Below are 26,482 nucleotides of genomic sequence, written 5' to 3' on the forward strand. Positions count from 1 at the left end.
CACGCGCACACACACACACACACACACACGCACACACACACACACACACACACGCACACGCACACGCACACACACACACACAACGGGTTCCTTGGTGGCACGGCCAGCGAGCAACACAAATGGCCATTGACCCTAGTGGGACCGGAAGATTCCACTAGCAGCTAATGGTGAGCCGCGTCCATCAATGGAAAACACGCTATGCAGGGAGGGGGGCGACGGGGAAATCCCAGCTAATGTTTAAAGGAAGATCCTTTTCAATAGTTGTTTTAAACAGCTGTCTTAGCAATGGTATGGCTACCATGGGAGACCAGGGGCGGGATTCTCCGAGCCTCCGCATCAAAATCGCGATCTGCGCGGGGGCGGAGAATGGGCGTTGACACCGAAATCTGGCACGACCCTGCTCCTGGGATTCTCCGGTCCCTGGAGAATCGCCGCAAATCGCGCGTGCGCGGCCTACGTGGTGCTGGTCGGGGGCCATTGACAGAGGACTCAGCAGCGATTCTCCAAGTGTGACTGGTCGAGTTCCCGACGGCAGGGTCTCTCATGGTTCCACCCATTGGGAACGCGGCGTGGCGGCTGTGGACTCAGTCCGCGGCGCCCTGGTGGGGGGGCGGGGAGATCCTACACCGGCAGGGTCCTCACAGATGGCCAGGCTATCGATCGGGGGCAATCGATCCACGGGCTAACGCAATCTTGGGGGGGGGGGGCTTATCTTTTTGATGCCGGTCCGTGGTGTGGGTCCGCCATGTCGCGCGGGGTGGCCGACACTGGCCACCACCCTGCGCATGCGCGGATCCCCGAACGGAAATGCAGGGCCCCGTATCGGCAGCCGGAGCTGCCAGTCCAGAGTGATTTGCCTGCATTTTCATGCTGGAGTGGGGACATAGCCCCATTATTGGAAAATCCCGCCTCAGGAGGGGAAGTTGAGTGATCAGCAGTTTTGTGGAAATAAGATCGAGGGAACAGGAGGTGCATCTCATGGACGTGTAGTTGTTTTGGAAAACAAGTGGGTAGATATTGAGGTTTGCAATGAAGAAGTGATTACTTTTTCTAAAAATAAATTAATTTGAAGTTTTTGGGAAGGAAATGTAATTAAGTATGTTTTCAGAGTCTGATGAATAATGATGATCCATCTTCTGCTCGCTTCATTCCTCCATTCTGGAAGTGAATTTTAGTGAAACTTTTACACAAAGTAGACTACAGGTGCACTTTAACTGGAAAAAAAGAGTCCGGTTGCAGGCACGTTTAGCGGTGTGTTTCTCTGCACCTGCAGTGCCAAGAAAGGCCTCGCTATTTAACGGCACTGTCCTGTTTTTTTTGTTGTCTCGGTGGGAACGCCCTGTCAATGTTGCGCTTCCATCATTGCTCATCAGTGCAGGAAGACCTGGTTTAGCACAGTGGACTAAGACAGCTGGCTTGTAATGCAGAACAAGGCCAGCAGCGTGGGTTCAATTCCTGTTCCAGCCTCCCCGAACAGGCGCCGGAATGTGGCGACTAGGGGCTTTTCACAGTAACTTTATTGAAGCCTACTTGTGACAAGCAATAATTATTATTAGGCTTCCCCCGAGATTCAACGGCCTCGTCGTGTCATCAAGTCAGACGCGACGAGGCTGTTAAATCACACCCAAAGTTTTGCCATCGTCATTTTGGAGGAGATCAGTGAACCATCACTGATCTCCTCCAAAAACAGGAACAACTAAAATCACATCAAAGGTTTAGACTTGCCATCTCATTTTCTTCTCTAGCTGGGACTCCACAGTTGGCAAAATGACAGTTGTCTTCATAGATCTGCTGACAAGATCTCAATGTTTTATTATTTTCTTACTCTTCCTACCCGCGCCCCTCAGTTCAATATTTTTAGGTGTCCAAGCAAAGAAGGTGTTAATTCTCAAAACAATCACACTCATGCACTATCTGAACGATTAACTAATCAGTGTGTAAAGGTACAACAATTTTAGTTGTTCTCATTCAACACGTTTAAAAATTGGGTAAAATACAGTAAAATACACAATGTTGTGTGCTTGACTTTAAAATTGTGAATGTGAGTCTATTATATTTGGGAACTTTTCTGTATAAATATTTATAAGTGAAGATTCAGCCCAATATCTTATTTCAGATAAATATTCATTCAGAAAGCCAAGCCGGTATTCATTCGCCTCAAGTTGATAGCCTAAATGTACTTCAACCATGTTAGCATTGAGTGACCTATTTTTGTTTTTAAATGTTACGTTCTGGATTTCATAAAGCATTCAAATTTCATTTCTAGATAAAGTAATTGGGATGGTATCTCGTACTTTGAGAAAGAAAGGACTACACTTTTCTGGCATTTATACAGCTATGAGACCTAGTGTGGTGAGTAATAACATAGAAACAAAGCTTCGGAGTTCCAATTATGGCGAGAAATTCCTTCATGTGGAGCATTAACCCATTAGCCATTCATATGCTAATATAAGCGGTTTGAACATTTTAGATTCTAGAAATGTCTGGACGAGAGATGTCTAGGGTCTCTAAACCAACATTTTGTATCTAGATAATTTTATCTTGAAAGTCCTTGGCATCCCATTTAAGAATGCAGTCATTCTCAGACATATTACATAACATTGAAAGAACTTACTAACTAATAGGTTGAAAGTACAAAACTATAAGCAGTAATAGAAAACTTATCTAAGCACTTATTATATTACACGGAAAGAGTATAACCCATTCAGGACCTCAGTGACAATCTGTGAGCCAAAAGACGTAGGTGAGGTTTTAAATAGGTTTTTTGCATCTGGTTCACTATGGTTCACATCAGAGAGGGGGACTGTGATATAACTGAACAGATTAGTATTGGGAGTTAGGAAGTACTGATTGGTTTAGTGGGCTTAAAAGTGGATAAATCCCCAGACCCAGATGAGATGAATCCCAGGCTACTGTGGGAGGCAAGGGAGGATATTGCCTCAGGAGTTCTGCCGCCAATTTTCAAATCCTCTCTGGCCACATGGCCACAGGAAAGGTGATGGAGGATTGGAGGACATTATTCAAGAAGGGAGGTAGGGAAAAATATGTTAATTACAGGCCAGTGAGTGTAACTTCAGTGGTAGGAAAATTATTGGAAAACATTTTGAGGGACAGAATTAATCTCCAGTTGGAGAGGGAATGATTAATCAGAGATAGTCAACGCGGTTTTGTCAGGGGGACATCATGTATAACAAACTTGATTGAATTTTTCGAGGAGGTGACTAGGTGTGTAGATGAGGACGATGCAATTGAGGATGTCCACATGGACTTCAGTAAGGCTTTTGACAAGGTCCCGCATGGGAGACTGATCAAGAAGGTCCAAGACAATTTGGGATCCATGACAATTTGACAAATTGGAATCAAAATAGGCTTACTGGCAAGAGGCTGAGGGTGATGGTCGAAGATTGTTTTGTGACTGGGAGCCTGTGTCCAGTGGTACCACAGGGGTCGGTTTGGGTCCTTGCTGTTTATAGTACATTAGTGACTTAGACGTGGAAGTAGGAGATATGATCAGTAAGTTCACAGGTAGTGTGGTAAATCATGAGGAAGAAAGCGTTAGATTACAGGATGACGTAGACGGGCTGGTCAGATGGGAATAACAGCGGCAAATGGAATTTAACCTTGTAAAGTGTGAAGTGATCTCTTTTGGGAGGACTTACAAGGCAAGGGAATGTAGAGCGACACTTGGAAATAGGAGGCCCAGAGTGACCTTGGGGTGCATGTCCAAAGATCCCTGAGGGCAGCAGGACAGGTAGATAAGGTGATTAGGAAGGCATATGGGATACTTGCCTTTACAATATAAGAGCAGTAAGATTATGATGGAGCTGTATAAGATGCTCATTAGGCCATAGTTGGAGTACTGTGTGCAATTCTGGTTGGCATGCTATAGGAAGGATTTGATTGCACTAGCAAGGGTGCGGCAGAGATTCACCAGGATGTTGAGAGTCTATGAAGAGAGGCTGGCTAGGCTGGGGTTATTTTCCTTAGAGCAGAGAAAGGGGAAACCTAGTTGAGGTGTACAAAATTATGAGGGACATAAATAGGGTAGATAGGAAAGATCTTTCCCCTTAGTGGAGGGGTCAATACTCAGGGGGAATAGATTTAATGTAATGGGTCGGATACTTAGAGGGGATTTGAGGAAAGATATTTTCACCCAGAGGGTGGTGGGGATCTGGCAGACAGGGCGTTAGAGATGGGAATCCTTACAACATTTAAGAAACATTTAGATGAACACTTGAAGCACCATAGCACACAAGGCTGTGGACCAAGTGCTGGAAAATGGGATTAGAATAGATAGGTGCTTGAACCATGGGACCGTAGCGCTTCTATTTGTGCTGTAGGGATTTGGGACAGGTGGGAATCTCTCTGTTACGTTTTTCTCAAGCTATAATTTAGATTAGCCTTGATTTCTGACTTAGAATTTTAAACTCCAAGTTAGTTATGGAGCCTAGTTCACAGAATTTACCTAGCAGTGGCAGTTATCTGTCAACCAATTTAAAGTGAATTGGTGTTAATCGCTGTAGCAGGGAGCTGACTTAGCAGTTGAAACTTAAGCAAAAATTATCTGCCCTTTCTAAAATTAGACAAGTTTTACTATCACACAGAATGGGAGCAGGCCTGAGTGTGACAAATATAAGGGCTAACGGGAATTCTGTGCGGATGAGAAAGGACGTGCTGCAATTTATATATTTCTTTCAAGTGAGTGTTCCATTCCAAGCCTTAATTAGATGAGCAGGCATGTGATTGTTTGATATTTTAAGATTTTGGGGCTAAGTTAATGGGCTCGTCGCGCCCGACTTGGTAACATGACGGGGTTGTTAAATCGCGCAAGCTTGGCTCGTCGACCGGCAGGAAGTGAGGTAAGTGTAACCTCGGCGAGGCATTCCCAAACGAGACTAAAAAACCCCAACAGAGTCCTATTAGAAAGCGGGGTCAGTTTCGGCACTGCAGGCTCCAAGAAAGACCCCGCTATACTCTCCCAAAACAGGACTCTCTTTTGTGCGTTAAATCGTGCCCATTATCTCTCTAAATTTGGGTAACTGGGATACTGGGGAGATATTGCATTAATTTCATAGCTTAATTTGTTGAACTACTGTGTATAACTACAGACTACTGTTGAATGGTATTTTTAAAATTAAAACCTAATTAGTTAAGTTAAACACAATGAAGATGGCGTGGCAGATGACATGTTGCAGCCGTTAGCATGTGGAAGCTGATGGACACCTTCCAGACTCAAAACGTTAGCCCCCTTTTATCTCCACAGATGCTGTCAGACCTGCTGAGATTGTCCAGTATTTTCTATTTTTGTTTCAGATTCCAGCATCCACTTTTAACCACATCTGTGGTAACTGTCTGCAGCTCCAGGAACATTGGCTCCGGGTTGATGATCCTGAGTCCGAGCTTTGAGCACTGTGGTGAATCAGGGAGGGAGAAAATGGCCTGGATCCTTTGTTCCAGGAGGCAGTCACACCTGTTAAGCAAGATTTAGTTCATGCTCAGGTTCAAGATGGTATGACTCTGAGTAAGGCAGGTATGGGGATCCAGGAGGTGGCAATTGAGGAGCCTCAGCCCTTGCAATTGTCCAACACGTTTGTGTGGACAATAACAGGGACTGCAGGATGGGCGAGTAAACTGACCACAGCACCATGGTGCAGGGAGGCATTCAATTGGGGAAAGTAAAAAGGAACATAGTTTTGGTCGGGAGCAACACAGGTACTGGGTGAATACTGTTTTCAGCAGCCAAGGGGGTCAGTCCTAATGGCTGTGTTGCCCGCCTAGTGCCAGGGTTAAGGACATCTTGTCAGGGCTAAAGGGGAACTTTGCGAGGGGAAGGATCCAGTTGTCATGGCCCAATGTGGGTAAAATGATATAGCGAGAATTAAGAAAGAGGGAGTACGTGCAGCTAGGGATTAAATTAAACAGCAGAACCACAAAGGTGGTAATCTCTGGATTACTACCTGAGTCACGAACAAATTGGCAAAGGATAAATAAGGTTAGCGAATTGAAATTGTGGTTTAAAGATCGGCTTGGGAGGAATGGATTTTGATTCATAAGGTGCTGGCACTGGCAATGGGAAAAGAGGGTGCCACATCATTGCGATGGCCTCCACCTAAACCACACTGGGACCAGTGTATGGCAAATTGTATAACTAGGGCTGCAGAGAGGGCTTCAAACTAAGTAGAGAAAGTAGAGGGCAAGGGGTGGGGGCGGGGTGGGGGGAGGGTAGTCATGCGAGGAGAGATTTGGAAAGTTATGGACAAAGAATAAGGCAATAGTGCAGGGCAACAATGAGAGTAATGATAAGCAGAGCGTGCCGGGAAGGTACAGAGTGTAAATATTTAAGACAGCACCAATAAATAAAGTCAGAGGAGGGAGAAATTGCCTGGAGACAGAATTAAAGGCTTCTCATCTGGAATGCATGCAGAATTCCTTCCAAGAAAATTAAATGGCAGCACAAATAAAAATAACTGAGTGTTCAAGATTGAGTTGGACAGATTTTTTTATCAACAAGGGAGTTAAGGGTTATTGGACTCAGTCCAGAAAATGGAGTTAATGGCACAATCTAATCATCCGTGATCTTAGCGAATGGCCGAACAGGATTGTTGGGTCAAATTGCCTTCACCTGCTTCTATTTCCTGTCATCTTATTACCATTTTTAACTGTATCCTCCTGAAGCAGTAGATAGGGTTTACCTTTTCTACCTGAATTAATGCCAAAAAAAACTGCCTCTCGATCATGTCCTTTCAAAGCTGAGGAGGCCAAATTTCTCACGTTTCTTTCTAAATCAGTCCACCAACCCTGGGAATCTGCCTCACAGCTGGTCATTGCATTATCCACATCTTTTGAATTCAAAATTGTTTTTGTTTGTTATCAGTGCCAAATGGCATTCTGTTTCCATTGCAATCTATCGCGCAAGCTTTGGAGCCCTTTACGAAAGCTTTTTTGGGCCTGCACGATATTTTTTACCGATCAGTAAAAATGCTGCAGCTATAACATAACATGTTGTTCAAATGTGGATCAGACATCACACTTAAAAGATAATCACTCCTTTGCCATCTGTGATCAGCATTCATCCTGGTCTTGGTTTCTGATTTCTAGTTTGAAACCATAATTAATAACTGCTCCATCGTGGGCAAAATGACAGCTGATGATCATTGGTGTTGGCTGTATTCCAGCTTCCAATGTGACAGGTGTCCAACAGACTAACTTGCACCACAGCATCTTTAGAAAAAAACACACAAAAGGGGAGAAATTAAACTTCAACATCTGTTTTAGAAATCTGGCGGCACGGTGTCACAGTGGTTAGCACTGTTCGATTCCGATCTTGGACATCTGTGTGGACGTTCTCCCTGTGCCTGCGTGGGTTTCCTCCGGGTGCTCCGGTTTCCTTCCACAGTCCAAAGATGTACAGGTTAGGTGGATTGGCCGTGCTAAATTGCCCCTTAGTGTTCTAAAATGTGCAGGTTAGGTGGGGTCATGTGGATAGGTTGGAGGAGTGGGCCTAGGTGGGGTGTCTTCTGGAGGGTCAGTGCAGTTTTGATGGGCCGGATGGACTCCTTCTGCAATGTTGGGATTCTATGACAGATTAAGATCCACAATCTTGGGCTGAATCTTCCAAGGAGTGGCAATTACCGTTAGAGCTCCGGATTTCTGGCCTCAACCTCCGAACTGAGCCTCTTCAGAAATGGACACAAGGGACTCCCTCAAAGGAGTTACTAGCCCCTCTTGCCCACCAATAGCTCATGCAGTTAAAGCTACTGAGCTGTTCACCATTCCCCTATCTTCGCCTGCAGACCAATGAATTGTGATGGAGGTGGCTTGAGCCCGAAAGTGGGGAAGGTGGTGGGCCGGCCACACGCTTCATTTCATGTACCACACCCCCTTCAAATAAGCCAGGAGAGCGGCCACAAACTTCATCCCGCGGATCATGAAGTAAGACTATGCAGTATGGCAATGATAGCTTATTTAGCCAAAGTAAGGATCCAGATATCGATGGCTGGTACACGGGAGAGTGAGTCATTTGTTAGCGTCAATGGCTGCTACTGTTTGTCATCAAATTGCTTTATCAGACATGATCTCTTTACTCTTTCAGGTTATTAGAAAGTCTAATGATGGAATGTTTCAAACTGGACGGAGGTTAATGACCACAGATTCAATAAGCCCTGTTCCATACGCACCCCTGAATGTGACTAATGGCACAAACACATGCATTCTCTTTCATGCTACCAGTCTGCTGCTAACAGCCAATGGAACATTAATCAACTTGACTAATGAAACTTTTATTTCCAATTCCGTGGACTCCAGTGGCTCCGTATGTTCAACCACTAATACCACGTAAGTTGAAGAAATGGCAGTACTAAAGTTAAACATAGTTTCTTCAGTCGGAGCCGCTGAATTTTTTTCCCAATGTAAGGCCATATACATGTTTGGAAACATGTTCCTGATCAACTTTGTAATGATCTGAAGCTTATTTTTACCTACATGGATATAGATTTGTAGCAGCTGATGACTTAAAGGAATGAGTGGGGATGAGAGAAGATTTCATTTCTTATTCATTTTATATTGAACCTCATATTTTGGTAATATCTCGAAGGTATGCTGTTCCCCTACACATCAACCTCATATTGTAACGTAGAATCATTTATGGCACAGACAGAGGCCATTTAGGCTATTCTGGCTCTCTGTGGAGCTATCGGCTGGGATTCTCCGTTATGGAGTCTCTCATCAGCGGAGAATGAGACTGGTCTTCTCTGGTGCGAGGAACAGTGCCCAGGTGTGAGTCACAGTCCTTATCCATGCAAATTTATGCATGGTGGAGACCAAGTTAGATTTCATTCAAATTCTGGTATTGGGCTGCCATTTTGAGTGTGTGGCCCAATCCCAGTATCCAGCAGTGGGCCCCTCCCCCAACCACACATCATGAACCCCCCCCCCCCTCCCCCACTGATAGGAAGAGCACCCCTAACCCCTTATCAGGGAACGCACTCTCTTCCCTCACCATGGAAATTATGGGTCACCTCCCACTCTCCCACCACACATGAATCAGTGTGACCCCCCCTCCCCCCACACGATTCCCTCAGCTTCCCATCCCCAGCCTCAGCCCTGTCTCAGCCCCCTCAGCACCTGGTCACCCCTTCCACCCATCCATCATCAACCCCTTCAGCCACCCACTTCAGCCACCTTCTTCAGTCCCCACCATCAGCATTGCCAATGGTTCACTGCCCCCTGACAGCCTGGCAGTGAAGCCCATCCCTGGTGCGGTGGACCCCAAAAGGGGTCAGTCCATAGGTAATGTGCCCCTCTGCTGCTGCCAGTTTGCAGAGGGAAGGTTCCTAAGGGTCGTGGGGGTTGGGTGGGCTCAGGCTGTGGGTGAAGGGTTTACTCCGGGCCTCCCCCATCCCAGGATGGCGGCCCATGTCTGGTCTGCCCCTTCCAACCCTGGACAACCTGACGATCACCCTAGCCTGTGATTGACAGCTTAATGGTTTCAGACCAGAAAGCACTCAGCTGCCTTGATGTGGTCAGGTGCTGTCATATCAAAGCATTGTGGTTAGGATCAATGGAGGGTACTTGAGATGCAGTCAGGCTTGCAGGGAAGATAAATAAACAAATCCCCTAAGAAGCTGTGTGCTGTCCAATAAAATCATCAATCACTGGCTAGTGAAATGTATTACTCTGTGAATTTGAATGGATGCTGAGCATTTCAATGGGTGTCAGAGGAATGAAGCTTTTTTAAGTGTTGTGACCTTTCGAGGTAACAACTGATTCTTGTAACAGCTGCTGTTATAAAGGCATTTATCTGAAGGCGCAGATGTTAGGAAAGGGAAAGTGGTCTTGCATTGATTCGTCACTGAACTACCTGGACTGCTCATCAGCTGTCAGGCAGAGCAAGGTGAGGAGACAACTTCGGAGTTTAAAACATCTGACCAAAACGATGAGGTTGAGCAGAGAGCTGCCTGAGATCACTGTGTCAAGGGCGATGTTCAGGTTGCCCAGGGATGGGACAGACCAGACACGGGACCTCCATGCCAGTGGGGGTTCCCCGGATCAGTCCCTCACCCCCAGCTGGACCCCACCCACCCAATCCCCAAGACTCTTGGGGGACCCACCCTCTGCAGCCTGGCAGCAGCAGCGTGGCACATTACCTGATGGACTGACCCCTCTTGACCCTCCTCAGGGTCCACCTCGCCAGGGCTGTGCTTGGCCATAATTACACAAAAGCCAGCCCAGTGAACTTCCTGCTGCGGGGGTCAGACCAACACGTGGGTGTGGTGATATGCCTGTAAGCAATTTGTAGATAGCTGGTGGAGCGATCTCTGACCAGCAGGTGCCGGTACAGATCCATCATGCAGTCTTGAGACAGTGATCATGTGACCAGGCACTCAGATATAAGTGTGGGCACGTCCAGTGATCCCCAGATGGTTATAAGATTTATAGGAGTACAGTTGTGCATAGGGGCAGTTCCGTGGATATAACTAAACTCCATGGTAACTTGCTCTGTGTCAGATCGTTATCTTACCACGTGTGATTTAATAAAGATCCTGGTTTGGACAAGTTATAAGTCGTTTCCATGCTAGACATTGAACACCAAACACACCAGCTAGGGGAGGTGGGCGGAGGGAGAATCCGGCTTTCAGCATGTTAATTGCATGCTAATGCATGCCGATCACTATTTTGCATTTTCCCACCAGTGTGGGGCTAGTAGCCCACTATGGCCTGTGGCAGGGGAATGAAGAATGGGAATGGGTCTGATGCCTGGCGCGATCCTGTTTTCTGCAAACGCTCCATCCTCTGCCCGATCGGGATTTCCGATTGCAGCGGGCGAGAATGGAGAATCCCAGCTGATGGCCGATGCACAAAACCTTAAACCTGTGCTCCCCCCCCCACTCCTCCATGTCCTTGTATCACCAGCTAATGGGAACAGATTTTTCTTGTCCACTTATACAAACCTGTCATAATCTTGTACACCTCTATCAGATCTCCCCTCAATCTCCTTTGACCGAAGCTGAACCACCCCAGCTTGTCCAACCTAATTTTGTGGCCAGAACCCCACCCAGAACCATTCCAGCAATCACTGTGGTCAAAACCCAACTCACTTCTTCTTTACATACATAGATACATAGAAGATAGGAGCAGGAGGAGGCCTTTTGGCCCTTGGAGTAGCTCCGCCATTCATCACGATCATGGCTGATCATCCAACTCAATAGTCTAATCCTGCTTTCTCCCCATAGCCTTTGATCCCATTCTCCCCAAGTGCTATATCCAGCCGCCTCTTGAATATATTCAATGTTTTAGTATCAACTATTTCCTGTGGTAATGAATTCCACAGTCTCACCATTCTTTGGGTGAAGAAATGTCTCTGTATATCTGTCCGAAATGGTTTACCCTGAATCCTCAGGCTGTGATCCATGGTTCTGGACACACCCAGCATTGGAAACTTCTTCCCTTCATCTACCCTGTTAGAATTTTCTAAGACTCGATGAGATCTCCCCTCATTCTTCTGAACTCCAGCGAGAACAATCCCAACCTAGTCAATATCTCCTCATATGACAGTCCCGCCATCCCTGGAATCAGTCTGGTAAACCTTCGCTGCACTCCCTCGAGAGCAAGAACATCCTTCCTCAGAGAAGGAGACCAAAACTGCACACACTACTCCAGGTGTGGCCTCACCAAGGCCCTGTACAATTGCAGCAATACATCCCTGCTTCTATACTCGAAACCTCTCGCAATGAAGGCCAACATACCATTTGCCTTCTTTACCGTCTGCTGCACCTACATGATTACCTTCAGCAACTGGTGCCCAGGACAAGGACACCCAGGTCCCGCTGCACACTCCCCTCTCCCAATTTACAACCATTCAGGTAGTAATCTGCCTTCCTGTTTTTGCTTCCAAAGTGAATAACCTCACACTTTGGGGTATTTGTGATGGAAATCAACATAGGGGTTATGTCACCAGCAAATGAGAATATACAATCGATGAAGTGCAATTGTTATTCACTTTTGGATAGATAGTACACACCTCGCACAGATTCTGAACATCTGGGGAGCCACAGGCTGACTTTGCTGAATAGTGTGAGGGTGGTTCACTCTATACTCGACTGTCCCACTGAGAGTATTGCAAAGTGAAATACTACTGAATAGATGCCGGCACTCAAAAGATCACTGATCGCCCTTAACGTTATGCTGCACCAAAGTGGGAGGAACTGACCCAATTTGTTGAATGAGTTTGGAAGTCCAGTTGAAATATATCCTAAGAGAAAGGATTATTTTGTGGTTGAGGGCTCCGCTGCACCAAAGACCAGCATCAGAGCAGCAGGAATTAACATTTGAATACTGGGCGGGATTCTCCGGTCTGCGAGTCTCGGGTTTCTCAACAGTGCGCCGTTCGCTGGCAGCGTGATTCTATTTGTCAATGGGATTTTACATCAAAACCATCCCACGCTGCCGGGAAACCCGTGGGCGGGAATGCTCTGCCGGTGGGAAAATTAATCACAATGACCAGAGAATTCCAGCCTACACTCAGAATCTGGGACTAAACCAGGAACACATATAGCAGTCACAGAATCCCCACAGTGCAGTTTGAGGCCATTTGGCCCATCGAGTTTCCACCAACCTTACGAAAACGTGCTCTCCCTGCCAACTGAGCTACACATTTTTTGGAGACTATCGTGTAATTTAACTAACCTGGACATCTTGGCACTGTGGGAAGAAACCCACACGGAAATGGGGAAAACGTGCAAACTCCACACAGGCAATCACCCAAGGTCGGAATTGAATCCGGGTTCCTGGTGCTGTGAGGTAGCAGCGCTAACCACTGTGTTAATCTGCTGCCCTGAATATCTGGTATGCACAAGGTTGGTGAGGTAAGTGTAGTGCGTGCACTGGATTGGATTGGATTGGATTTGTTTATTGTCACGTGTAGCGAGGTACAGTGAAAAGTATTTTTCTGCGAGCAGCTCAACTGATCATTAAGTACATGGGAAGAAAAGGGAACAAAAGAAAATACATAATAGGGCAACACAAGATATACAATGTAACTACATAAGCACTGGCATCGGATGAAGCATACAGGGTGTAGTGTTAATGAGATCAGTCCATAAGAGGGTCATTTAGGAGTCTGGTGACAGTGGGGAAGAAGCTGTTTTTGAGTCTGTTCGTGCGTGTTCTCAGACTTCTGTATCTCCTGCCCGATGGAAGAAGGTGGAAGAGTGAGTAAGCCGGGTGGGAGGGATCTTTGATTATGCTGCCCGCTTTCCCCAGGCAGCGGGAGGTGTAGATGGAGTCAATGGATGGGAGTCAGGTTCGTGTGATGGACTGGGCGGTGTTCACGACTCTCTGAAGTTTCTTGCGGTCCTGGGCCAAGCAATTGCCGTACCAGGCTGTGATGCAGCCCGATAGGATGCTTTCTATGGTCCATCTGTAAAAGTTGGTAAGGGTTAATGTGGACATGCCGCATTTCCTTAGTTTCCTGAGGAAGTATAGGCGCTGTTGTGCTTTCTTGGTGGTAGTGTCGACGTGGGTGGATCAGGACAGATTTTTGGAGATGGCACCCCTAGGAATTTGAAACTGCTAACCATCTCCACCTCGGCCCATTGATGCTTACAGGGGTGTGTACAGTACTTTGCTTCCTGAAGTCAATGACCAGCTCTTTAGTTTTGCTGGCATTGAGGGAGAGGTTGTTGTCGCTACACCACTCCACTAGGTTCTCTATCTCCCTCCTGTATTCTGACTCGTCGTTATTTGAGATCCGGCCCACTATGGTAGTATCGTCAGCAAACTTAGATGGAGTTGGAACCAAGTTTTGCCACACAGTCGTGTGTGTACAGGGAGTAGAGTAGGGGGCTAAGTACGCAGCCTTGCGGGGCCCCGGTATTGAGGACTATTGTGGAGGAGGTGTTGTTGTTCATTCTTACTGATTGTGGTCTGTTGGTCAGAAAATCGAGGATCCAGTTGCAGAGTGAGGAGCTAAGTCCTAGGTTTTGGAGCTTTGATATGAGCTTGGCTGGGATTATGGCGTTGAAGGCGGAGCTGTAGTCAATAAATAGGAGTCTAATGTAGGAGTCTTTGTTTTCGAGATGCTCTAGGGATGAGTGTACGGCCAGGGAAATGGCGTCTGATGTGGAATGATTGCAACGATATGCGAATTGCAGTGGATCAAGGCGTTCTGGGAGTATGGAGGTGATGCGCTTCATGATCAACCTCGCGAAGCACTTCATTACGACTGAAGTCAGGGCCAACGGACGGTAGTCATTGAGGCACGTTGCCTGGTTCTTCTTTGGTACCGGTATGATGGTGGTCTTCTTGAAGCAGATGGGGTCCTCGGAGTGGAGTAGGGATAGGTTAAAGATGTCTGCGAATACCTCTGCCAGCTGGTTCGCGCAGGCTCTGAGTGCACGACCAGGGATCCCGTCCGGGCCCGTCGCCTTCCGAGGGTTCACTTTCAGGAAGGCCGATCTGACTTCGGAAGCTGTGATGGTGGGTATGGGTGAATTATGGGCTGCTGGGGCACTCGACAGCGGATTGTTGGTTACCTGCTCGAACCGAGCATAGAATGCATTGAGTTCATCGGGGAGGAGTGCGCTGCTGCCAGAGATACTGCTCGGCTTCGCTTTGTAGCCTGTTATGTTGTTTATTGTCTTTTTAATGTTGACCCACAATGCGACTGAACTGAACTTTACTCTGAATGTGGTGCATAATATCACAGCAGCCATAGAGCGCACTTTGCTAGCTTTCTCTTTTTTGAAATGCCCAAGAATGTTTATCTTCTTCTTGGGCACTGTGTAATGTTGCTAATGTCATTGTTGTGATTTCTCAGACCTGAACTGAATTATAAACCTAGATTTGATGTTCTCCAGTCCTGAAGTGAGGCTTGGACACATATAGCTATTTATCAAATATTACTTTTCAATAATATTTTTATTCCCATTTCCCAAATTTCTGATTTTATAAGTCATTAGCCATTCTAGAGGTATCCAAACTGTGCTTATCATGTGCTTTCAAATTTGTAGCTCAGATTTTTGAACTTCAGTTTTAAAAATTGCTTTGACAAAGACACCTCATATTTTTATGTACCTTACTTTAGGTTATCCCTCAAGTATGCACTACAACAAAATCCAAGTATCCGTGTTAACACTCTGGAAATCAGGTAAGCCTAGCTGCCATTTCTGATTAGGTGTCAGGATTTGCTTTCATGCAATCAAAAGGTTTTCAAAAACTCTTTAATACAATAATAACTTAAACTAGGCCGACACCAGACATAAAGTGGTGACTGGCTTCTGACATTAATGCGTCCCTGGTTCGATAGCAGCTTCTGGTGAAGCTGGGTTGCCGGGGAGCTGGGTAGCAAAGAGCAGGCTGTGTAGGCCCTGAAGAAGGTGGATTAGGTTTCAACAGGAGAGCATTATGGAGCGTGCTGATTGCACCAATAAAAATCTCTAAGTGGGAGAGATGGTCTGAATTTCAATTCTGAGAAGCAAGCAGGAGACATGGGCCAAACTAATCAGAATTCTCATCCACCAGGCTCTGAGAAGTAACTTTTTTGTGGAGGTCTTTGAGAGGATTGGGCAATTATTCAAGTGATCCAACTGGAAACAGTTGGGAGGAGAATGTGGCTAGAAACCTCTGGAACTAGAGGTGGGAGAAGGAACAACTTTGAGTAGCAAGGCTGGAGCTGGAGCCAATACCCACAACCTAAATGATACCTCTTGAGCAGTAGGAAGGTGGGCAGGTTAGAAAAGGATGGCACTGAATTGTGTCACTCTGCAATGCCGACAGCAGCGACTCTCAAATAACAGGAACTGGGGCGAAATTCTCCTCCAATGGCGCGATGTCCGCCGACAGGCGCCAAAAACGGCGCCAATCAGACGGGCAATCAGACCAGAATGGTCCGCATCTTTGGGGGCCGAGCCCCAATATTGAGGGGCTAGGCCGGCGCCGGAGGGATTTCCGCCCCGCCAGCTGGCGGAAATGGCGTTTGTTGCCCCGCCAGCTGGCGGAAATGGCGTTTGGTGCCCCGCCAGCTGGCGCGGAAATGCGGCGCATGCACGGGAGCATCAGCGGGCGCCGACAGTTTCCCGCGCATGCGCAGTGGGGAGAGTCTCTTCCGCCTCCGCCATGGTGGAGGCCGTGGCGGAGGCGGAAGGGAAAGAGTGCCTCCACGGCACAGGCCCGACCGCGGATCGGTGGGACCCGATCGCGGGCCAGGCCACTGTGGGGGCACCCCCGGGGTCAGATCACCCCGCGCCCCCCCCAGGACCCCGGAGCCCGCCCACGCCGCCTGGTCCCGCTGGTAAATACCAGCTTTGATTTACGCCGGCGGGACAGGCAATTTCTGGGCGGGACTTCGGCCCATCCAGGCCGCAGAATTGAGCGGGGGGTCCCGCCAACCGGCGCGGCCCGATTCCCGCCCCCGCCCAATCTCCGGTACCGGAGACTTCGGCGGGGGCGGGGGCGGGATTCACGGTGGCCAACGGCCATTCTCCGACCCCCCGCCGGGTCGGAGAATGACGCCCCTGATGTCCAGAGCAGAAAGAGCTATAGGGCACAATTTTTTAAAACAATGATATTTTCTCATGGAGATGATAGAGGGTTGTTTGGTATTGTCTGGCACTAATTTTTTATAATATTTGTATTTTGTATTATACAACAGAGTTGTGCATAGTAAATTGATGAATGCGGTCCTTTCTTAACTATTGCTTAACTATTGCTTGTGCCTTTTTGCTGCTATTTCTCTGCCTTTCCTCTGCTCCTCACCCATGACTATTTCTTATCTGCTAATTTCTTCTCTGTTTTTATTGTCATTTGAAGAAAAATTGTCAAGAGAGCCTAACAATCCAATGATAAATCTGTCACATGAACAAGATATTTTGGGGGAGCATATTACAGAAAAACAGAATTATAGAATCATACAGCACAAAAAAGGCCCTTCGGTCCATCAGGCCTGCACCGACAAAAAAAGCTACTCTGAACTACAGTAATCCTACTTCCCAGCACTTGGCCCGTAGCCTTGAATGTTATGACATTTCACGTGCGTTTTGAAGGTTGTGAGGTTTCCTGCCTCGACTACCTTCCCAGGCAGTGCATTCCAGATTCCCACCTCTGTGCAAAAAGTACTTTTCCTCAAATCCCCTCTGAACTTCCTGTCTTTCACCTAAACATTCTGCCTCCTTGCTATTGACCCTTCAACTTTGAACAAATAATTTACCAAGTGATAAGACATTGCCGAAATAAAACCGTTTTGTTTTCCTTCAAAGGTTTTTAATGAGGAACAAGTTCTACGCTGGATCAGCTCGAAACTGGTTCAGGTTGGATTTTGTTGAAATTGTGCAGGACGAGCAAAACGTCGCAATGTTTAATGTGTCCGGAGTCTCAGCACCTCAGGAGTATTCCTTCCACTGTCAGTTAGTGGGGACCAGTAGGCTTTACGGTGCAACATTTATTCCTGCAAACAAGGCAGCTGAAGCCTGGACCATCGCCATCTCTGAATTTCAGGTAAATAGGTGACACTGAACAAATTTATTATTAACAAATGCAGTTGTTGATTTAATGATCGATGTGAGAAATATGAAGATAGTTACCTTCTAACAAACCTTACATCATTCATATAAATAAAAGCAAAGTACTGCGGTGTCGGAAATCTGAAATATAAAATGCTGGAAAAAGCCAGCAGTTCAGTCTATGGAGGGAAACTCTGCTTCAGGACTTGAAATATTCATACCTCTTAAACAAAGTAACAAATTGATTTGGAATCATAATGATTAAAATTATCAGCATATTAAGTCTTATGTATTTGGAATCTCTGGCTTGTGAGCCTGTCACTTCAATGGGCTATGAGCGATTTTTCACACCTCTGTGTTAGTAACCATGCTTTAGATCTTTTTCCTTTGTCTCTGTTTAATTATTTTCTGCACAATTGTCCTGAGATGTATCGTGCACTAATTGGGTCGAGAGAATCTTTTTCTTGAATGTGGTGACGCTGGACAGAAATATCTGTTTAATAAGCGAACCTACCTATCGGGCAGATGTGGTAGCAATTTTAGTGAAATGAATGGAGTTTCAAGATCTGAAACATGTGGGCTAAGTCCAAGATTTGATTTCAATACTTAATGATTTTACGGATTCTCTACAGTTGATAAGTCCTACTCCTCTGACCCGTCAAATCAATGCCTCTTTTCATTGGTTCCCATCTCCTGGAAATCAGACTTGTGAAGCTCCAGGACAAATCTGGGAGTGTTGGCAACTCAGTTCTTCATGCAATTGCCATGTTTGGACCCAGGGCAGATTTACCAACACCAGGGGCATTGCATTTTTCTTCTGCAGAGGCTGAGCGGTTTTGTTTATTGACATAGAAACATGATTAAGCCATTTAGTTCCATAAATCTGCTCCACCATTCAACCATTATGTTGAGTTAGATTGATGTGCAATCTAACTCAACATACCCAACTTTGCCCCATATGATTTGGTACCCTTGGCTAACAAAAGTCTATCTATCTCAGTTTGAAAATTAACAATTGATTTAGCCAATTCTGTGACCAGAACTAAAATTGAGACCTGATGGTCAAGTCCCACAGCACAAATGGTATATATTTGGCATTGTCAACAGTTTCAATTGGAGACACTAAATGAAATCTTAGTTCCACAATAGTTTGCTGTGTTGGGTGAGTTGCCTTGGAAGACACTCTGTCATTAGGCAGCATGAGAGGGAAATAATGATCGGGTTGCATCTCTGCCATCAAATGATCTCATCGGGTTTCAGAGTTTTCCTTTTGTTACCCGAGAAACTGTAAACAAGTTGCTCTGAACAATGAATCTTTAAACCACCTTCAACAAAAAGTGCAGTAACGCACCTGCTAGTGCATTGCTGACACTTCCACACATGGTGTGAACAGAGGTTGTCATTACACAGTCCCATGTGGAGTAGAACATGGCAGAATGTGCTTCCTAATACATGAGTGAGGCACATCTCACTGTCATATGTCTGCATTTGGTTTCTGCCACTTAAGAAGAATTGAAGAAGTAACTCTTTAATTATAGAGAGTGAACCTTATGTCGCACATCTCACAACCTTGGGATGTCCCAAAGCATTTCACAGTTAAGAAAGTACTCTTTGAAATATATTATACCGTTGTATTGATGGAAATGAGGCAGCCAATTTGCTCACAGCAAGGTCCCACTAACAGCAATGATACAAATAATGATCTGTTTCTTTTAGTAGCATTGGTTGAGGGAAAGGTGTTGGTCATGGAGACCAGGACAATGGGAAAACTCTCCCATTGATCTTTGAATAGTGCCAGATGATCTTTTCGGTCTACCTGAGGGAGCAATTGAGCCTCAATTTAGCATCCCATTGGAAAACTGACACCTCCAACAGAGCAGGACAGCCTCCATGCTACATTGTAGTGTCCATTTCAATTATGTACTTAAATCTCTGAAGAGAGTCTTGTACCTACAACAGTCTGACTCCAGGCTGAGTGTTTCGATTGAATTATAGCTGATGTCGAATTGGTCAAAATTGAATGGTGATTTTGGGGTTGGTGTACCAAAAATCTTGGAAACGCAAGTGCTGGAAATACTGAGCAGGTCAGGCAGGAGCTGTGGAAGGTAAAACAGGGTCAACATTTCATGTCGATGGAAATGTTAACCCCGTTTCTCTTTCCATAATTGCAGCCTGACCTGCTCAGTATTTCCAACATTTTATACTTTTATTTCAGATTTCCAACACCTGCAGTACTTTGCTGTTTTATAGTTTTTTGTTTGTGTCCAATTTTAAAATACACCTGGTGATGAAAGCCTAAAGTTTGTTATGGAAACACCTTAGGTGAAGCCGATTCTAGATCAAGCTTCCAAGACAATGGAACAAATTACAAGGTGTGTTGCATTGATCTGTACAGAAGCCAAAGAAAGCCTATGTGCTCTAAACTTGGTCTTGACTAAAATACTGATCGGTGCTTCAAATGTTTTTTAATATCTTTCTTTTCTCCTCAACAGATTCAGGGTTTCAATGTGGAGAACAACCTATTTGCTTATGCAAGTGACTGTACCTCTTTCTTCACTCGTGCAATTTGGATGGCCCTAGTGACATCACTGGTTCTTTTGTACATCCTGACCTATGGCATCCACATGATCATGCAGTTGACAACTAATGACCGTTTTGATGATCCCAAAGGCCAGGCTCTAACAGTCCCCCAGACTGACTGAGTTTGTGATTGGAGCTGAATCCACCACATGTCCTTCAATAGTCTTTCTCATTACTTGAATCAAATTTACGCAACATATTATTTTACAGATTTCACCATTCACAGAGTGATGATGCTAGTTATAATTTCGGAGCATTGGATTCAGCCTGAACATTTGTTTATACTGGAAGCTCAAGAGAAAATTGACCAGAGGAAAATACACTCAAATTGCTCAATCATTACAGTTTTCAAACAATCAAAGAGTAGTATTGTGAAAGGCCATAAATATGTTCACTGGTGTAGTGGGAATGTTTGACAGAGGAAGACAATTTGGATATAAGAAAGAAGGGAGAAGATAAAGGATAAAATCACATGAACAAATGCTAGTGAAATGCGGTTGTTGAAGCTAATTTGGGTCTGCCTTAGAGAAAAGAGCCTGAAGTCTTATCTTGTTCCATCTGTACATAGGGGATTTCCCAATTCTCTTCCCGCACCTATGGGTGCACGAAGGCAGACTTTCATTCGTTTCCATGGCTAATAATTCCTGGACAGGTCGCCAGGGCTTTATAGGTTGAGGGGGGCCACTCCACATCAAGAGTGGCTGACCAGGAGTCTCTCTCGTTCTTGTCGCCAGTCATTGGCGTGTTTGGAAGGATTTGCGGTTGATGCACTCAACCAGTTTGACTGTGTTATGAACTCACTTTCCTTAGCCATCCTGGGATGGGGCTCGAGCTTCTGGCTCAGAGACAGGGATGCTACCACTGTGCCACAAGCCTTCCATACATAGGGATAGGGAAAACAAATTCCAAACAAAAACGATGTGGAACAACTGATCAATACTCGTGGCATGATGGATTGTTTTATATAAACCACCAATTAGTGTGCATTTTAGTGATACAAGTTAAATTAACTTAAATTCAAACTAGCCATGATGATGGTATAAGAGATGGCCCAAAGTCAGGGGAAACTCCTTTTTATGAAAGAAAATTGAAGTATAACATTTCAAAGTAAGAACCCAGATTGAGAGTGGATTAACTTATTAAATAAATTCTAGTGGAACCATCAATCAGTCTTCCACATGCCAATTGGACAATTGATTCACTTGCATTAACAGATGCACTGTGTTACTGCTATCTTCGCACCCTTGGGATTTGGGTTCACATCCATTACAAACAGGTGAAATTAAAATTTCATTCTATAATGGTCTTAAGCGCCATCGAATTTTTGTTGGTTACCAGAAAATAAAACCTGTCACCAACAGATAAAATTTAACAGCCCAAGATGACTCTGAATGATTTATTTTAACATCTTTTGCACAGGTTTTAAAATGACAATGTAGATTTAGTTGGAGCACCGCCTGGCAAATTATTTTTCTTTAACTTTGCTCAGGAAGAAAAGCATCATTGGGTGCAATCTCTGATTACAATCCAGCATCACATTGTGTGTAAAACTAATCTGTTCCAGATTTGAATGGTAGAGGGTCACTGACTCTAAAAGTTAATGCAGAGCTACCAAGGCCATTTTGCAACACTTTCAATGCACAAATGGAACATTCGCCTGTCTGTTTAGTTTTTGGTAGTGACGTTAACAAAATAATCTGTGCAAACGCATCACATTCATGCCTCCATTTGTCAATATGACTGCAGAATTTGACACAGAATAATCTCAACTCATTGATTTTTCTCAGGTCACCATTTAGCAATGTAGAGTGTAAGAATTAGCCGCTCCGTAATTTCATTTTTCTGCTACATTACGATATTTTTAATTTACAGGAGAATGGAGGAAACATGATAAAAGTTAGTGCCTGTTTGCAATTCTTGTATAAATGTAACTCATAGATGATAGAGCTTTGATGTGCTGCCTCCATGGTCACACCATTGAAGAAAAAATAGACCATACCAAGTTTCACTTTGCTCTGTCCATATCTGAAGCCAATTTTGAAAGACGTTTGTCCCTCTGAGTTCTACTCATTATTTTTGCAAGTAGCAAGCTGGGAGTGTGTCCACAAACTAATATGCCCCGACTATGGAACTGGGTTGCTCAAGACCATTAAAGTTCAATGTTGGTGCAACCTTAATTGTTTCTGTAGGGAAATTAAAATGGGTGGTTGTGGAATCAGGAGCTGCAACATACTTGGAATGTCATGATTGTATGATCCTCCGGAAGACGCTTCGACTTTATGGGGCAGCACGGTAGCATAGTGGTTAGCACTGAGGGCTTCACAGCACCGGGGTCCCAGGTTCAATTCCCTGCCGGGTCACTGGCTGTGCGGAGTCTGCACGTTCTCCCCGTGTCTGCGTAGGTTTCCTCCGGGTGCTCCGGTTTCCTCACACAGTCCAAAGACGTGCAGGTTAGGTGGATTGACCATGCTAAAATTGCCCTTAGTGTCCAAAAATCTTAGGAGGGGTTATTGGCCTAGAGGGAGAGGGTGGAAGTGAGGGCTTAAGTGGGTAGATGCAGACTCGATGGGCTGAATGGCCTCCTTCTGCACTGTATGTTCTATTCTATTCTGATTCTGACTGGTAATCTATAAACATGCTGATATTGATTTACGGGGAAAAGATTTATGTGACTTCAGTTAAAATAAAATCGGACACTCTTAGATTTCCAAATCATCCTATTGCCAGATGAGTTCTTTTACCATTTTGAAAAGTAGAAGTCATGGTTGAAAATATTGATAATTGCAGAAATGTCATACGATTTTTCTCTGCAATTCGTGATACCACCTGAAATGCATAAGGTGTAACCATCTTCAGTCATTTCCAGAATTGAAACAATTAGCCCTGATTGACATTGATTATTAATACCTTATTTGTTCAGAAAACCATTATAATTGTAAGTATATTTTAAAAAATTAATTCTTGGGATGTCCTTCATTCGCAAGACCAGCATGTATTGACCATCGCTAGTTATCAGATAGTTAAAACTCAATCAATAGAGTTATAAATAGGATGGAAGGTTTTCTCCCCCTGAGGAATTTGTTAAACCACTGCAAGGTGGCCTTTTGGCACATCCCTGCCTCAGAGCCAGAAGCTCTGGGTTTGAGTCCCACTTCATGACTTGATGGCCAAGGAAGGTGTGTTCACAATACGGCCAAACAGTTTGAGTATCAACCTAAAAAATCCTTTCAACACGCATCACTGGCAGGTGGTAAGAGTGGCAGAGACTCCTGGTCAGCCATGCTTGATGAGGAGTGGAGCCCCACAAGTCATAAGCCTCTAGCGACAGATGAGGGACCTGTTCCAGGACAAACCTTGCTGTGGTAACAAAGTCTGCCTTGTGCACCACTAGGTGTGGGAAAATAAACAACAATAAACTGATGCAACCATCTAATGGCTCTGTGATCATTTTTACCAATGCCAACTCTTTATTTTCAGGTTCTTTAAACTGAATTCAAGCACTCAAACAGCCATGGTGGGATTTTAACACACTTTTTAGATTATTAATCCAACATAGCCATGACATCATCCTTTGCAAAAAAAACTTTTGCACTACCCACATCTAAGATAACAACAAAATCAAAACTATCACACTGGAGGACTAGGCACCCTCCTCCCCAGAGCAAATGGATTTCCCGTTTCGCTGATGCAGAAGCTGATTCGGTTCCAATTCATCATTCTCTGCTTTCCTATGTGTGCGTGCTGGCCTCACTGTGTTATCGCTTCCCAGGATCTATGTCTGTTTCTTTATTAAAGTGATTGTGAAGATACAACCTGAACATTGCAGTCACGTGGAAGTACAGGGAATGTACAGAACAATAATAGGCCATTTGGCTCAATTGGTCTGTGCGGTGTTTAGATTCCACCTGGGTTTCGTCCCCCGCTAATTTCATCATACCATCTTGTCCCTCAATTTGATCCTTGTGTAAATATTAAGACTCCACTGAAGTATGCCAAGGCTATTTGCTTCAACCCCTCTGACTTCCACCACATTCACAGCACTTACTATATAAAGAAATTATTTGCAGGGTAGTTTTGGAAACCAAAAGAATCCTGGGCAGGATTCTCCATTCCTGAGACAAAGTGTTGATGCCAACGGAGAATCTGTGAACTTTCACGACAGAAAAATCAGCGACACACCTGCACCAATTCCACTACAATTAAGGGGCTGGCACCGGTGCCGCGTGGAACACAATCGATTCCAATGAAAAACGGTGCAGTATTCACCGGGTCCGTGATCGACACTTGAGAGGCTGACAAACTGCAGCCGCACATACATATTACACTCCCCCCACACTCCAGCCAAAAAATGGCACTGGTTGTGCTGGAGCATACCCATATAGCTGATGGGTCGTCTGGGGCCAGAGGTCACCTAGGGGGGGTGCCCTGGGGGGGACACCCACACGACCTGTGGCCCTAAGTTCACTGTGGGCTGTTAGTGGTGTGCGCAGCTGCATGAGTGCCTTGCTGGATGCAGCAATGGAGCTCTGTGCCTGTCCACCCCGGCCCCACAGCCCACTTCCTGGCCACCCCCCACTATTCCCCCATGCCCTGGCAGAAGCCCTCTGGCCAGCGGCACAACTGTCAGCAAGCTATGCCGATGTTGGACACCTTCTCTCTCCCTCAGTAGCCACACACCACGATTTTTAAAAGAACAAGTGAACCACGCCACCGGGAATTCGGCCCATCGGAGGTGGAGAATCGCGGAGGCCCTGGGGAGTACCAATCTGCCTGCTGCAAATGCATCTGTCCATCAGTAGGGAGTGACCACCACACAATCCTGAGGGAGATGAAGTGCAGTTTTCACTTTGAGGATTGTGTTGTGTGGCACTAACCAACATGGGATAGATTTTGAACAGATGTAGCAACTCATGTCTGGAGAAGCAGAATTGTACTCAGCCACAATCTGTAACCTCATAGCCCAGCAGACTCCCGATTCTGCCATTACCACCAAGCCAGGGGATTAGCCCTCGTTCAATGAGGAATGCAGGAGGGCCTGTCAGGAACAGCACCAGGCAGACCAAAAATGAGGGGCGAAATTCTCCCCCAACGGCGCGATGTCCACCGACTGGCGCCCAAAACCGCGCCAATCAGACGGGCATCGCGCCGCCCCAAAGGTGCAGAATGCTCTGCATCTTTGGGGGCCGAGCCCCAACTTTGAGGGGCTAGGCCGGCGCCGGAGGGATTTCCGCCCCGCCAGCTGGGGCGGAAATGACATGTCGGGGCGGCGCATGCGCGGGAGCGTCAGCGGCCGCTGAAAGTTTCCCGCGCATGCGCAGTGGGGAGAGTCTCTTCCGCCTCCGCCATGGTGGAGACCGTGGCGGAGGCGGAAGGGAAAGAGTGCCCCCACGGCACAGGCCCGCCCGCGGATCGGTGGGCCCCGATCGCGGGCCAGGTCACTGCGGGCCAGGTCACCGGGGTCAGATCGCCCCGCGCCCCCCCCAGGACCCCAGAGCCCGCCCACGCCGCCTTGTCCTGCCGGTAAATAGGTACTCTAATTTACGCCGGCGGGACAGGCAATTTATAGGCGGGACTTCGGCCCATCCGGGCTGGAGAATCCAGCGGGGGGGGGCCGGCCAACCGGCGCGGCCCGATTCCCGCCCCCGCCGAATATTCGGTACCGGAGACTTCGGCAACCGGCGGGGGCGGGATTCACGGCGGCCAACGGCCATTCTCCTACCCGCTGTGGGGTCGGAGAATGACGCCCGAGGTGTCAACCTGGTGAAGCTACAGCGCAGAACTACTTGCGTGCCAAACAGCTTAAGAAGCAAGTAATAGACAGACCTAAGCAATTCCAACGGAGCAGATCTAAGCTCTGCAGTCCAGTTGTGTGGTGGACAATGTAACTCCACAAATATCTCATTCCCAATGATGGGGAAGCCCTGTACAACAGTGAAAATGATCCATCTCAGTCAGCCTCCTCCAAAAGTCCCCAGCGTCACAGATGCCAGTCCTCAGCCTGTTTGATTCACTCCACTGGATATCAAGAAACGCCTGAAGGCATTTTTAATAAGGTCACGGGGAGTCCACACTGAGTGAAATAATGAACTTTGATTTATTTACAATACAGCAGACACACTTCCAGTGTAACCCTATCAGGTCTCCCTCTCTGGTTGGTGCCTTACTGGACAATGCTAAATGGAGCCTGGGTGGGAACCTCATTTAAATACAGTTTAAAACATTGCTATCTGTTTAAAGGTCCTCCCCTCCACACTACCCGCCCCTCACAGAATACTGAAACATGTTGGTGAGGTTCACAGCATATTTGTGAAGATGGGATCCTGTCGGGGTAACAAGGTAAGTATAACCTCTGAGGGAGAGGGACATGCCCCTGACCATGCCCTGGTACTTTCTGCTGGCACAGGTTG

The 26,482-nt window shown here is 46.1% G+C and overlaps 1 protein-coding gene across 2 annotated transcripts in view; it reads left to right on the forward strand.

Moving 5' to 3' along the window:
- Positions 1–23,504, forward strand: part of LOC140396194 (V-type proton ATPase subunit S1-like) — a 72,348-nt gene extending 48,844 nt beyond the window's left edge. For both annotated transcript variants that reach the window (XM_072484473.1, XM_072484474.1), the window contains exons 6-10: positions 2,267–2,352; positions 8,093–8,334; positions 15,083–15,145; positions 17,253–17,490; positions 19,988–23,504. In XM_072484473.1, the coding sequence (XP_072340574.1) occupies positions 2,267–2,352; positions 8,093–8,334; positions 15,083–15,145; positions 17,253–17,490; positions 19,988–20,197 (839 nt within the window). In that variant the 3' untranslated portion in view covers positions 20,198–23,504. The remainder of the gene's footprint in view (positions 1–2,266; positions 2,353–8,092; positions 8,335–15,082; positions 15,146–17,252; positions 17,491–19,987) is intronic.
- Positions 23,505–26,482: the final 2,978 nt, after the last annotated feature.

The sequence above is a fragment of the Scyliorhinus torazame genome, chromosome 19, assembly GCF_047496885.1.
Source record: "Scyliorhinus torazame isolate Kashiwa2021f chromosome 19, sScyTor2.1, whole genome shotgun sequence".
Taxonomy (NCBI): Eukaryota; Metazoa; Chordata; class Chondrichthyes; order Carcharhiniformes; family Scyliorhinidae; genus Scyliorhinus; species Scyliorhinus torazame.